The sequence below is a fragment of the Ostrea edulis genome, chromosome 7 (genome assembly GCF_947568905.1).
Source record: "Ostrea edulis chromosome 7, xbOstEdul1.1, whole genome shotgun sequence".
Classification (NCBI taxonomy): domain Eukaryota; kingdom Metazoa; phylum Mollusca; class Bivalvia; order Ostreida; family Ostreidae; genus Ostrea; species Ostrea edulis.
This window is the reverse complement of record NC_079170.1, coordinates 71930612-71944820: the sequence shown is the minus strand read 5'-3', so window position 1 is coordinate 71944820 and position 14209 is coordinate 71930612. Positions and strand designations below refer to the sequence as shown.

Here is a 14209-nt window from a genome sequence, read left to right as displayed (position 1 = left end):
AAATCAACGTTCCATGATCCCTCAGTTTTCACAAGCATTGTATTATAAGAAATAAATCTTTGAGTTAGGCATCGACAAACATTAGAGTTTTTGATGCATTGTTATGTGAAAATAGCAGAATAGTATAAACGTGCCATTTTTTTTTTTTACCTCCATGACATCCAAATAATGGAATGCTTGTGAACAAATTGTATTGCTTAATAATAGTATCTTTGTTAATTGATAAATCATAGCTTACTGATTCAGGAGTGGGGCTGGATTAGTTTCACTCAGCCACTTGACGTCTTTCCTTTCTCACTAGGTGGGGAGCAGATGTACGAAGCATGTCAGACCTTCATCCGCAAATCTGGTCATTTGAGCCATGGGGAGGTTTTCCTATGTCCAAGCTCTGGTCAGTTGAAGTGTCGTGCCGTAATCCACGCAGTCGGTCCAGTGTGGCAGGATGGAACACACCAGGAGGCCGAGCTTCTACAGGAAGTCATACTCAGCTGTTTGGAGGAGTGTGACCAATCAGAAAACAGGTTCCAGTAAGTGGGAGGGACTTGTGATTTCGGAAATATTGTAATTATTGCGCACTCTATTTATTACATTGTACCAACAATTTATACCAACTGACTGTAAATCACGAAACTTCTAAATTATTGAATTATAAGATTATTTTTCCGTAAAATTAAATCTCCTTGAAATTGAAATGTAAAATTTTAGCATTGAATGTAAAATGATGCCACAGTAAATCTAATTGACAGATGACATGGTACCTTGTATTTCACTCACAATTACTCATTTTTATTTTTTAAAAAAAGAATATCTTTGCAAATGCAAAAATATGCCATTAGATATAGTACAAAATTTTTCAAACAGTATAGCAATTTATACACTTTTATGATTAAATACTTCTGCAAAATAAAAAGTTAAAAAATCTAAAACTAATGTAAAATTTCATTGAAGATCAATAGCCATTCCTGCCATTAGTACTGGGGTCTTTAACTATCCACGAGAGAAGGCCACACAAGTCATTGTGGAGACAATCCGGAGCTACTTTTTGGAGCACCAGGATTCTGCCCTTCAAGAGATTTATCTCTGTGACATAAAGACCCTGGTGGTGGAGGCATTTACAGCAGCTTTAAAAAAGACCTTTCAAAATGCCGTCGATGGAGAGTGTCAGGGCCGGGCTTGGAAGAGGCTGAAATCTCCAGCAGGTATTTTCCAATTCATCTTACTTGGTAGAGTAGAGTAATGTTGACATTTTCATAAGGAAGATTTTACTTATTGTTTTTGTCCTGTCTGTCATTCTGTCATCCTGTCTGAAACTTTAACCTTGCTAATAACTTTTGAACAGTAAGTTTGACATTTCACATGAGTATTCCTTGTGACAAAACCTTTCCTTGGGTATTAACTTTTTTGACCCTTGACCTTGTAGTTTTACCTACTTTTTGAAAACTTTAACCTTCCTAATAACTTTTGAACAGTAAGTGCTAGAGCTTTGATATTTCACATTTTCACATGAGTATTCCTTGTGACAAGACCTTTCCGTGGGTACCAACATGTTTGACCCTCTGACCTTGGAGTTTGACCTACGTTTTGAAAATTTTAACCTTGCTAATAACTTTTGAAGAGTAAGTGTTAGAGCTTTGATATTTCACATGAGTATTCCTTGTGACAATACCTTTCTGTGGGTACTAAACCTTTTGACCTTGACATTTGACATACTTTAAAATAATTTGACATTGGTCATAACTTCTAAATGGTAAATAATAGAGCTTTCATATTGCACATGAGCATTTCTTGTGGCAAGATCTTTCTATTGGTACCAAGATAGTTGTCCTTGTGACCTTGGCCATCTTTGGAATTGACCATTATTGGGGGCATTTGTGTTTCACAAACACATCTTGTTGAGTTGTGTGAAAAAGTTGTAGGTTCAATATTAAGGTATTTCTGATAAGTTAGATAATAAGCTTGGGTATTTCTGATGAATTGAATATTAAGCTTGAGTATTTTCTGTTGTAGTGTTATGTGGGGTGAGCTAACTATTAAGCTTGGGTATTTCTGATGAGCTAACTATTAAGCTTGGGTATTTCTGATGAGTTAAATATTAAGCTTGGGTATTTCTGATGAGTTAAATATTAAGCTTGGGTATTTCTGATGAGTTAGATATTTAACCTTGGGTATTTCTGATGAGTTAAATATTAAAATTGGATATTTCTGATGAGTTAAATATTAAGCTTGGGTATTTCTGATGAGTTAGATATTTAACCTTGGGTATTTCTGATGAGTTAAATATTAAAATTGGATATTTCTGATGAGTTAAATATTAAGCTTGGGTATTTCTGACGAGTTAGATATTTAACCTTGGGTATTTCTGATGAGTTAAATATTAAAATTGGATATTTCTGATGAGTTAAATATTAAGCTTGGGTATTTCTGATGAGTTAGATATTTAACCTTGGGTATTTCTGATGAGTTAAATATTAAAATTGGATATTTCTGATGAGTTAAATATTAAGCTTGGGTATTTCTGATGAGTTAGATATTTAACCTTGGGTATTTCTGATGAGTTAAATATTAAAATTGGATATTTCTGATGAGTTAAATATTAAGCTTGGGTATTTCTGATGAGTTAGATATTTAACCTTGGGTATTTCTGATGAGTTAAATATTAAAATTGGATATTTCTGATGAGTTAAATATTAAGCTTGGGTATTTCTGATGAGTTAGATATTTAACCTTGGGTATTTCTGATGAGTTAAATATTAAAATTGGGTATTTCTGATGAGTTAAACATTAAGCTTGGGTATTTCTGATGAGTTAGATATTTAACCTTAGGTATTTCTGATGAGTTAACTATTAAGCTTGGGTATTTATGATTAGTAAAATATTAAGCTTGCATGGGTATTTCTGATGTGCTATGTTGGATGAGTTAAATATTAAGCTTGGGTATTTCTGATGAGTTAAATATTAAGCTTGGGTATTTCTGATGAGTTAAATATTAAGCTTGGGTATTTCTGATGAGCTAGATATTTAACCTTGGGTATTTCTGATGAGTTAAATATTAAGTTTGAGTATTTCTGATGAGCTAAATATTAAGCTTCGGTATTTCTGATGTAGTGTTATGTGAGACGAGTTAAAAATATGTCATTGATTTGCCATCAGAGCCACAAGGTAATATGGAGTTTTAGAGCAGTATTTTTTGGTATGTACTCAGTTTTAGAACAATCATCAGCTGAGATGAGAGACTCGATGGGTGATACCCTGAAGAAGCGACAACCTACGGAATCTTCGGTGGAACTGACGTTATACGGACAAAACCAGGATAAACTCAACGCAGCCTTCCAGAAATTTTTGGACATGGCTGATGAAGATTACACAAGGAAGGATAGCAACGACCCCCTGCTTAAAAACCTAGCTGACAAACAGGTAAAACCAGATTAGAAACAGGTAAAAACAGATTAGAAACAGATAAAAACAGATTACATACAGGTAAAAACAGATGAGAAACAGGTAAAACCAGATTAGAAACAGGTAAAAACAGATCAGAAACAGGTAAAAACAGATTATAAACAGGTAAATAACAGATTAGAAACAGGTAAAAACAGATTACATACAGGTACAAACAGATTAGAAACAGGTAAAAACAGATTAGAGACAGGTAAAACAGATTAGAAACAGGTAAAAACAGATTAGAAACAAGTAAAACCAGATTAGAAACAGGTAAAAACAGATTAGAAACAGGTAAAAACAGATTAGAAACAGATAAAAACAGATTACATACAGGCAAAAACAGATTAGAAACAGGTAAAAACAGATTAGAAACAGGTAAAACAGATTAAAAACAGGTAAAGCAGATTAGAAATAGGTAAAACAGATGAAACAGATTACATACAGGTAAAAACAGATGAGAAACAGGTAAAAACAGATGAGAAACAGGTAAAAAACAGATTAGAAATAGGTAAAAACAGATTAGAAACAGGTAAAAAAAACCAGATGAGAAACAGGTAAAAACAAATTAGAAACAGGTAAAAAACAGATGAGAAACAGGTAAAAACAAATTAGAAACAGGTAAAAACAAATTAGAAACAGGTAGAAAACAGATGAGAAACAGGTAAAAACAGATTAGAAACAGGTAAAACCAGATTAGAAACAGGTAAAAACAGATGAGAAACAGGTAAAAACAGATTAGAAACAGGTAAAAAACAGATGAGAAACAGGTAAAAACAGATTAGAAACAGGTAAAAAACAGATTAGAAACAAATAAAAAAAAAGATTAAAAACAGGTAAAAACAGATTAGAAACAGGTTAAAAAAATAGATTAGAAACAGGTAAAAAAAACAGATTAGAAACAGGTAAAAACAGATTAGAAACAGATAAAAAACAGATTAGAAACAGGTAAAAAACAGATTAGAAACAGGTAAAAAAACAGATTAGAAACAGGTAAAAACAGATTAGAAACAGGTAAAACAGATTAAAAACAGGTAAAACAGATTAGAAATAGGTAAAACAGATATGAAACAGATTACATACAGGTAAAAACAGATTAGAAACAGGTAAAAACAGATTAGAAACAGGTAAACCAGATTAGAAACAGGTAAAAACAGATTAGAAACGGGTAAAAAACAAATTAGAAACAGGTAAAAACAGATTAGAAACAGGTAAAAAAAAAACAGATGAGAAACAGGTAAAAAAACAGATTAGAAACAGGTAAAAACAGATTAGAAACAGAGTAAAAACTGAGTACAAATAGGTCAAAATAGAGTGAGAACAGAGTGTAAAAATAGAGTGAAAATAATCTAGAGTAGAAATAGGTAAAAACAGGTAAACACAGAGACACTTAGTGTAGTCTATACAGTTCTGAAAATAATTCTTCTGCATTTGGCCACTTATCGATGTGGAAGGCTTATTGCAATCACTTTGTCTGTCCATCTGTCTTTTCATCAACTCTATATTTCTAGAGTTTTTCATCTTCTGTCAAATGTCCTACAGATTTTAAGGTCACAAGATCAAAGGTGAAGATCCCAACTAGATGCCCTTTTGCTGGATTTTTTTGTTTGTGACCTCTGTGTTTGTGCTTATGAACAGAAAACCAAACTACAGAATAAAGCAAGAGAACTTGGGGTGCAACTGGACTTTGGAAAGCTGCGTGTAGGACGCATCAAGCTGTACGGACTTACTAAGGATGTTTTTGACATGGATGGAGTAATTCAGAAGTTGCTACGGAAACAAAGTTCACAACAGCAGCAGGAGCGGGAGCAGAAGTACTTCCAGGCTATGGTGGAGTGGAAGAGAGTGTTCGATGACGGACAGGAAGACGAATGTCCACCGCGACTTAACATGATGCTGGAGATTTACTTTCGTAAGTCGGAGAGCAGAATACATTTTCAGATTGAGGACGACGAATTCACTGCTGATTTCTCCAAAATGACGCTGTATGATCCTAGAGTGCCAAAAATTGTCTGGAGACTTGTTCGTCATCCCAAGACCGAAGGTATTTCCATCTGTATTAAAGTTTTAGACCTTTAACAATGATACATACATGTACATGACTATAATCAACGTTGGAATAAGATTAGTGAAATCACGGTCTTTATGATGTTTGTTCCACAAAATTATTGACTGATGATATCTAGTATAAACAAATTAGAAGAAACATGGATGCTGAATTTTCTGTACATGTAAGAAGTTACTGTTTGATTGGATATTAACTCAATGTTCTTATGTTGGGACTGATTGTAGCTTTAATGTTTATGGAATGATATTTATCTGTTTATGATTCGTACTGATTCAATTTTTGTGTGGTTACATTGCAATTCTAGCAATGATGAATTTTTATAAAACACCCCCCACCCCCCCATCATCCCCGCTAACAAAGTTATGAGGGGGGATGTAATACTGGAATCTCACCTTGTCCGTCTATCTGTCTGTAGACATACTTGTCCGTCTATCTGTCTGTAGACATACTTGTCCGTCTATCTGTCTGTAGACATACTTGTCCGTCTATCTGTCTGTAGACATACTTGTCCGTCTATCTGTCCGTAGACATACTTGTCCGTCTATCTGTCCAAAGACATACTTTGTCCAGTGTATATAGGTATCTTAACACCAATGGACAGATTGGATTTAAACGTTTTGGATATCTTGTATGAATAATGAAGTTGTGCATCTGCTATTTTCATTGAGATTTTTTAACATTCAAGGAAGTTATGAATATTTTTGTTAATTTTAAGTCGGGACATGTAATGTTGTCATTGTCCAGAGTATATCTTAAGAACAATTAATATTCTTCAGTGAGCACAAATTCACTATTTCCCCAATGTGTCCTGTAAGGGGGGGGGGGGGGGGGGGGTATTAGTCATGGTAGGACAGTTCTAGTTAACACTGCTTTTATTTCTTTAATAAGAAACAGATTTATTGGATGAGTAGAGTAAAATAATTGTACATTTCAGGTCAGATCAAACCAACAACACCTAACCATTGGTCTCCAATGAGTGATGATGACAATCTGATCACGATCCCTCTAAACCATACGAAACAGGAGTACACAGACATCATGCGTAGGCTGAAGGACGAGTTTCGCGACCCACCCATCATAAATTGGTCCAGTGTCGTGGTAAGTAGAGATGGTGGTGAATGAAACCTGTGCTGAGGAATGTAGCATTGTTGTGGGGTTTCATACTCGTGCTGAGGAATGTAGTATTGTTGTGGGGTTTCATACTCGTGCTGAGGAATGTAGTATTGTTGTGGGGTTTCATACTTGTGCTGAGGAATGTAGTATTGTTGTGGGGTTTCATACTCGTGCTGAGGAATGTAGTATTGTTGTGGGGTTTTATACTCATACTGAGGAATGTAGTATTGTTGTGGGGTTTCATACTTGTGCTGAGGAATGTAGTATTGTTGTGGGGTTTCATACTTGTGCTGAGGAATGTAGTATTGTTGTGGGGTTTCATACTTGTACTGAGGAATGTAGTATTGTTGTGGGGTTTCATACTTGTGCTGAGGAATGTAGTATTGTTGTGGGGTTTCATACTCGTGCTGAGGAATGTAGTATTGTTGTGGGGTTTCATACTCGTGCTGAGGAATGTAGTATTGTTGTGGGGTTTCATACTTGTGCTGAGGAATGTAGTATTGTTGTGGGGTTTCATACTTGTGCTGTGGAATATAGTATTTGTTACGGGGTTTTATTTTCATGGTGGAGTAAATATAACATGTTTCTGGACCGTTCTGGTATTTTGAAGAGGTTTTCATCTGTATGATAATTGGCGACCTACCGGTTCGTAAAACTGAAAATGACTAAATTATAGGTTTCTTTTCTGTCTGTCCGTCCCTCTATCTGTCAATCCGTCTGTCTGTCAGTCCTTCTGTCCCTCTGTCTGTCAGTCTGTCTGTCTCATTGGTTTTCCAGACTTTTTTCCTTAATGCTTGCAAGCATTTATTTGAAACTTTGCAGTGTAGTTTCAGAGTGGCAAATTACAGATCAAGTTCAAATTTCTTAACATTTTATGAACAGATGTTAAAGAAATGAATTTTTATATATTACGTTTTTATATTCATCGGGATCGGGATTGTATTCTGATGGAAAGGCTGTAAAAGTAGGACATCTAAATAGTTGCAAACTCGGCTGCTGATCATATAAAAATCACTTCATTAAATTTTACATTTCAAGCTCATTAATTGCAAAAGGAATATATGAAAAAATAATATATATCAAATAGGTTAATCGCGTGAATATTTTTCTGTAATCGGTGAGCAAAGTCTGTCTGACAGCATTCCTGTAATTATCCAACTGAAATCGTGGGTATATATTCAAAACAGTTGTTACAAACAGGGTTCAGAAGTCCTATATAAGTATCTAAAATGCAGATACGAGTGCCATATCACTGTGTTGTTTTGTTTCATATTTGCACGATTATTTAAATATTTCCCCCACATATTTCGTGCAAAGACGGTGACCCAGATTTGATGCTTTTTTTGAACTGCATCAAAACTAGGCAAACGGCACATCGCACAATGATTTAAAAGTACCAAATTTTCTTCTTTGTTTTTATAATTATGGTTATCGGACCCAGATTCACTGTGGGACATTTAGAATATATGCTACATGTTTATCAACTGAATTTGAAAATTATTGAAAATTTTGACTATGACTATTTCACCCCAGATAAAAACTACATGCGTCAACTGTATGAACAATGCAAATCAAACTAATTCGATACTGGTAATCATGATGACTTGGTATCAATGTTTTAGGTCACAGATCAAGGTCAAACAACATCAAATGACTACATTCTCTCGAATTACATTCATATAATGGGGACATGTATAATACTATTGCTTATTCAATGCTCTCAGAATGCTTGTTCACATTAATATCTTCTTGGTGGAGGATTTGAAGAATAGGCAGATAAGATTATATCTGTTCCACAAGAAAAATGAAAATCATATCCCCCAGACATTATCATAGTTACTGTACATGTAATTATATATTTGTGAATTTTTCACAAGATATATTTAAACTGAAAACTCTGTTTAAATATCGTTTATATGAAAATCACATTAAAAAAATTTACAATAAAATAATGCCAATATATTCCACCAGGTGGAGAGGGTACAGAATCGAGCTCTGTTTGAGCAATATTCAGCAAGGAAAGAGTTCATGGAGAATCAGTCCCAGAGCAGTTCGGCCCCAGTGGAAAGGGAATTGTGGCACACAGCCAACACGGAGTCCACCTCTGTTATTAACTCAGACGGCTTCAACAGGAACTTCAGCAATCGAAAATGTAAGACAAATGAATGTAGATTTGATGTGTTTTTGGTCGTAGATTCAGCCAGGGCATACATTGTAATACATTGCAACACCCTCGCCTGTTGTCTGTCGTCTGTAAACTTTTTACATTTTCGACTTCTTCTCCAGAACCACAGGGCCAATTTCAACCAAACTTGGCCAAAAGCATCCTTGGGTGAAGGGCTTTCACGTTTTGTTCAAATGAAGGGCCATGCTCCCTTCAAAGGGGAGATAATCACAAAAATGCGAAAATAGGGTTGGGTCATTTAAAAATCTTCTTTTCAAGAACCATTGGGCCAGAAGAGCAGAAATTTACATGAAAGCTTCCTGACATAGTGCAGATGCAAGTTTGTTAAAATCTTGACCCCTGGGGGTAAGATGGGGCCACAACAGGGGATCAAAGTTTTACATACAAATTTTATATATAGGAAAAATCTTTAAAAACCTTCTCAAAAACTACTGGGTCAGGAAAGTGAAAATTTACATGAAAGCTTCCTGACATAGTGCAGATTCAAGTTTGTCAAAATAATGGCCCCATGAATAAGATGAGGCGACAATAGGGGATCAAAGTTTTACATACAAATATATAGGGAAAATCTTGTAAAATCTTCTTCTCAAAAACCACTGGGCCAGAAAAGCTTAAATTTACATGAAAGCTTCCTGACATAGTGCAGATTCAAGTTTGTGAAACTCATGACCCTTGGGGCTAGGATGGGGCCACAATAGGGGATCAAAGTTTTACATAACTAATAAATAGCAAAAAATCTTTAAAGATGTTCTCCTTAAGAACCATTGGGCCAAAGAAGTTTACATTTGCATGAAAGCTTCCTGACATAGTGCAGATTCAAGTTTGTAAAAATCATGGTCCCCGGGGTAAGGTGGGGCCACAGTAGGAGCTCAAAATTTTACATACAAATATATAGGAAAATCATTAAAAATCTTCTGAAAAATCACTGGGCCAGAAAAGTTTACATTTACATGTACATGAAAGCTTCCTGACATAGTGCAGATTGAATTTTGTAAATATCATGGCCCCTGGGGATAGGTTGAGGCCACAATAGGGATCAAAGTATTACATGCGGATATATAGGAAAAATCTTTAAATATGAGCCAAGGTGATTCAGGTGAGCGATGTGACCCATAAGCCTCTTGTTTAAAAAATCTATCCAATTTTCTGTGTAACCTGCAGAGATTAGCAAGCTCTAGTTTATCCTTAATAAGACTTTAAGCTTTAGAACTTAACTTTAATTCATCTTTGATGCAGCTAAAACCCTCGGCCAGGGGGTGTATTTTGATGTGACCTTGACCCATAGCCTTGAGGATACGGCCATGAATATGGAGGGGAGACAGAGAGTGGTGTATCTCTGCCGAGTCTTGACAGGCTGTTTCACGGAAGGCTCCCCCAATCTCATCGTTCCTCCCGAGAACAAGAGTGGTGGATCCACCCTGCAGTGTTACGATTCCGTGGTGGATGATATTGCTGTTCCACAGACTTTTGTGATTTTTCGGGATTCACAAGCTTATCCTGAATACATGATTAAATTTTCTATGTTATAATACAGACTATGGTATGTAGATTTTGTACGTGTAAATGGAGTGTTGACATATTGTGATTACAAAGCTTGCACGTATATTAAATTAAGTAACATCATGAGTATACCTTCAAAACTGGCATCAATTTTTGCTGGTTTTCAACATACTTTTGAATTTTCTATTTTATAGGTTGTACATGTTCGATACCATAATACAATATAATGTTTTAAGACCTGGATTTAATTAAATGAAAATTTAAAATGAATTTCAACTGCAGTATGTGGTTGTCTGAATTCTTATTTAACATGATGATGCACTGCAACACTGTTATCTGAATTCTTATTTACCATGATGCACTGCAACACTCAGAGCACGGAAGATGCATAGACTTTTTATAGTGACACAACAAGGTTTTAGGACTCGGCACACTGAAAACTTTCCATTGATTGTCAGAATATTAAAAATCAGCAAGAGGTACAATATTTGCAGATAATATTGTTTTATGATATATGTGGTATTTTGTTTTAGAAGAGGTTTTGTTATATGCTCATTATGAAATTACCATTTGTACTAAAATTGGCAGCAAATTTATAAATTCAGAGAAAAGGTGCAGCTCAATTTACCTTGACCAAGTCAGATTGTTGGTAAAGGTAAATGTGATGTATTTTTGTTCACGAGCTACATTTAAAGGGCAATAAGGTGGAAGAAAATGGTCACTCACGTGACCTATTGCTATTGGTCTGCTTTCCATCATGGTCTGTTTATTAACAATTGAATATCTTTAACTTCTTGATAGCTACCCTTTCAATTCTTTTCAAATTTGGTATGAGGCATCTTTGGGACAAGGGTAACATAAATTGTAAATTTCAGGACTTCTGCACCCCTGGGGCCTCAAGGCCGGTGCAAAAACTGCCAAAATTGACCAATTTTCAAACTTCTCTATAGTGCACATCTGTAAGAAAAACTAAATTCATAGTCATGTAAAGTACCAAAAATTGTAAATTTCCTGATCCCTGTTGTAGAGGTTCCGACTCCAGTGTGGGGCCAAACTTGACATCTTTATAGTGTTTGTGTAAAACATTTATCGTGCTATTGAAACTAAATTGAATCTATATGAATATTTAATTAGAAGAAGCAGGTAGCCTTTTACCAAAATTGTAAATTTCATGATCCCAGGGGTGGGCAGTTTGGCACAAGGTTGAGGTCAAAATGGTCCTTAAGAGTCATTAGATGTGCAATGCAAAATCCCTTGTGATATTTTAAAAATAATTTGTTTTTAGAGTTGCTGTATTTATGTGAGCAATTTAATTTATTTATTGTACACAAAAATTCTTAATATGAAATGTATATATGTGTTAGAAGCTTTATTAATAATGTTGTGGTGCTTGAAAGTTCGTTATAGAATAAAGTACACTGCCTCGGCACATGGTACACCCATCAAATATTCATTGAGTGTGTGTGGAACAAATTAAATCATGTCAACCTTTGTGCAACAATTGACGTGTCAATTTATCTCTTAAATTGTTCAAATAACGATTTTTCCAAACATTATTTCATTTTCTTACATTTGTTTGGATTTCTTTCACATGGTATAAACTACTTAACACATGCTGCACTAAGAAACGCCCCATAACTAATGGAGTGATAAATCATCTGCAGTCTTCTTACATTATACTCATTAATTCATCTTTAATTATATGCAATTTGGCTCTTATTATTTCATGTTCAAATGATCTCCTTGAAACACCATGGCTTAGATCATTAACACCATTGCTTAGATCATTAACACCATTGTGTAGATCATGGGACAAATTAATTTCTTCAATCTGTTTGATGTGCTTATAAAGCCTTTGTATTTTTGTAGAACATACTGTATATCTTTGTCATTATAGTTAGAAACAGTATTATTTACATTGTTATATAGGTATAATTCCAATGTTATTTATTACAATTGTTTTGATTGGACAAAAATAAAGCTGAACAAGAGTTTATACATCAATAAACCTGAAAACGCGATGTATTCAAACACACCTGAAAACAAATAACATAGTGCAGGGAAACTATTCAAATTTTTGCAATTGTTATTAAAGTGAATGAATTGGAATTATAAGAATCAAACATTCTTTTTGAAAAATTTATCTATGTGTAAACTCCGGACATTTTACTCACAAACTTAACATAAAAGTATTTCTTGATGTATTCATTTTTTAATAGGGTTAAAGCATTACGAGCTTACAACATTTTTTTCAATAATTGCCATTTCTAACAGTTTGTTGATTCTAAGACTCAAATCTTCTGCACGAACCCAAAAAGGATTTAATATAACACACGACCATATCATCTTTTTAAAGGTCACAGTGACCTTGATGTAGGGTGTGACACACCTGCTACCCATGATGCACTAACTGACCAAGTGTGATGATTCTAGGCCAAATAATTGTTCAGTTGGACTGGGTTTTGCCCTATCTTTATTACAGGTCACAGTGTCATGACCTTTTCATGTGCTACCTGCCCTTTTTTTTTACCCATAATACATCAGTTGACAGAGTTTGATGATCGTAGGTCTCTTAGTATTTTATGACATGAAAATACTAATGGATAGATGGACATACACAAACACCATACCATACCATGTGTCCCAATTAGATTGCCATGTGTCCAGTCTTAGACTGTCCCAATTAGATTGCCATGTGTCCAGTCTTAGACTGTCCCAATTAGATTGCCATGTGTCCAGTCTTAGACTGTCCCAATTAGATTGCCATGTGTCCAGTCTTAGACGGGCGAATAAAAATAATCCCCAGTATGACCCAAGATAAATGTTTCCTTAAATTACCATGCATTTTTTCAAATACAGCCTTAGTTTGCCACCAAAGTTACTTTTATGTATCAAGTCACCAAGCATTTCATCATTGAAGGCAAGCTTACTGTGCCCGGTAAAGTTCATGTGTTCCGGTTAAATTTTTATGTAGTACATAATTTTCTAGGTGCAGTGTTTCTACTGTTGTCTGTAGTGATTTGTATTTTGGAGTTTTATACAATCATGTACCACCTAGTTTTAAAAAGAAAATGATTTGCAATACATTTATTATGAAGTGTATTTAATACAATTGTGTGCCACTTAGTGTAGTAAAAAATTTAGAAGTTTTAACATGTGTACATTTTTATGAAATGCATCAACACTGTGGTCAGGGAAGTCTGGCGGTCATTTTATTTTTACACGCACCACAGCCTCTCCACAAAACGTATAGCATATCAAAGTATTCACAATACCGGGGCCTCTCCACAAAACTTACAACATATCAAAGTATTCACAATACCGGGGCCTCTCCACAAAACTTATATCAAAGTATTCACAATACCGGGGCCTCTCCACAAAACTTATATCATTTCAAAGTATTCACAATACCGGGGCCTCTCCACAAAACTTATATCAAAGTATTCACAATACCAGGGCCTCTCCACAAAACTTATTAAGAACATTTACACACATTTTGTCACTATAATATAAACCTGTAGCGTTTCATTAGACATTTCATTCTTTCCAAAGATACACGCCAAGCTAAATCCTGAAATATATAGAGCATTTTATTCTTTGATAAACTTTATAGAAAGATTCACGACAAGTTAAATTGTGAAATACATAATGGAGTAAATGTTGTGTTTTGAGACAAAATTCCTACACTATAGGTTGCCATTGTAATGCAGACTTGAGATTCCTTGGCCACAGTGTTGATCATACATTTACCCATACTGCTCTTCTAGAACAAAATTTATTAGGAATAAAAGATTTTCATAACTGTTTGTTTTCCTTTGAAATATGATTGAGAGTGTTCATTGTAACAGCAGATGTTGTAGATCCTGGGAAATTGCCGATATAGAATGAAAACTTCATTTGTTGTCTGA

At 34.8% G+C, this 14209-nt stretch overlaps 1 protein-coding gene across 3 annotated transcripts in view; it reads left to right on the top strand.

Moving 5' to 3' along the window:
• The window catches only part of LOC125653226 (protein mono-ADP-ribosyltransferase PARP14-like), a 39647-nt gene extending 25545 nt beyond the window's left edge, over positions 1–14102 (top strand). The window contains exons 15-21 of one of the 3 annotated variants that reach the window (XM_056145275.1): positions 302–527; positions 949–1199; positions 3209–3414; positions 5074–5479; positions 6438–6601; positions 8588–8768; positions 10038–14102. In XM_056145275.1, the coding sequence (XP_056001250.1) occupies positions 302–527; positions 949–1199; positions 3209–3414; positions 5074–5479; positions 6438–6601; positions 8588–8768; positions 10038–10330 (1727 nt within the window). In that variant the 3' untranslated portion in view covers positions 10331–14102. Of the gene's footprint in view, positions 1–301; positions 528–948; positions 1200–3202; positions 3415–4985; positions 5480–6437; positions 6602–8587; positions 8769–10037 lie in introns of those variants that run through there. The other 2 variants (XM_056145274.1, XM_056145276.1) reach the window with 2 other exon arrangements.
• The last annotated feature ends 107 nt before the right edge of the window (positions 14103–14209 follow it).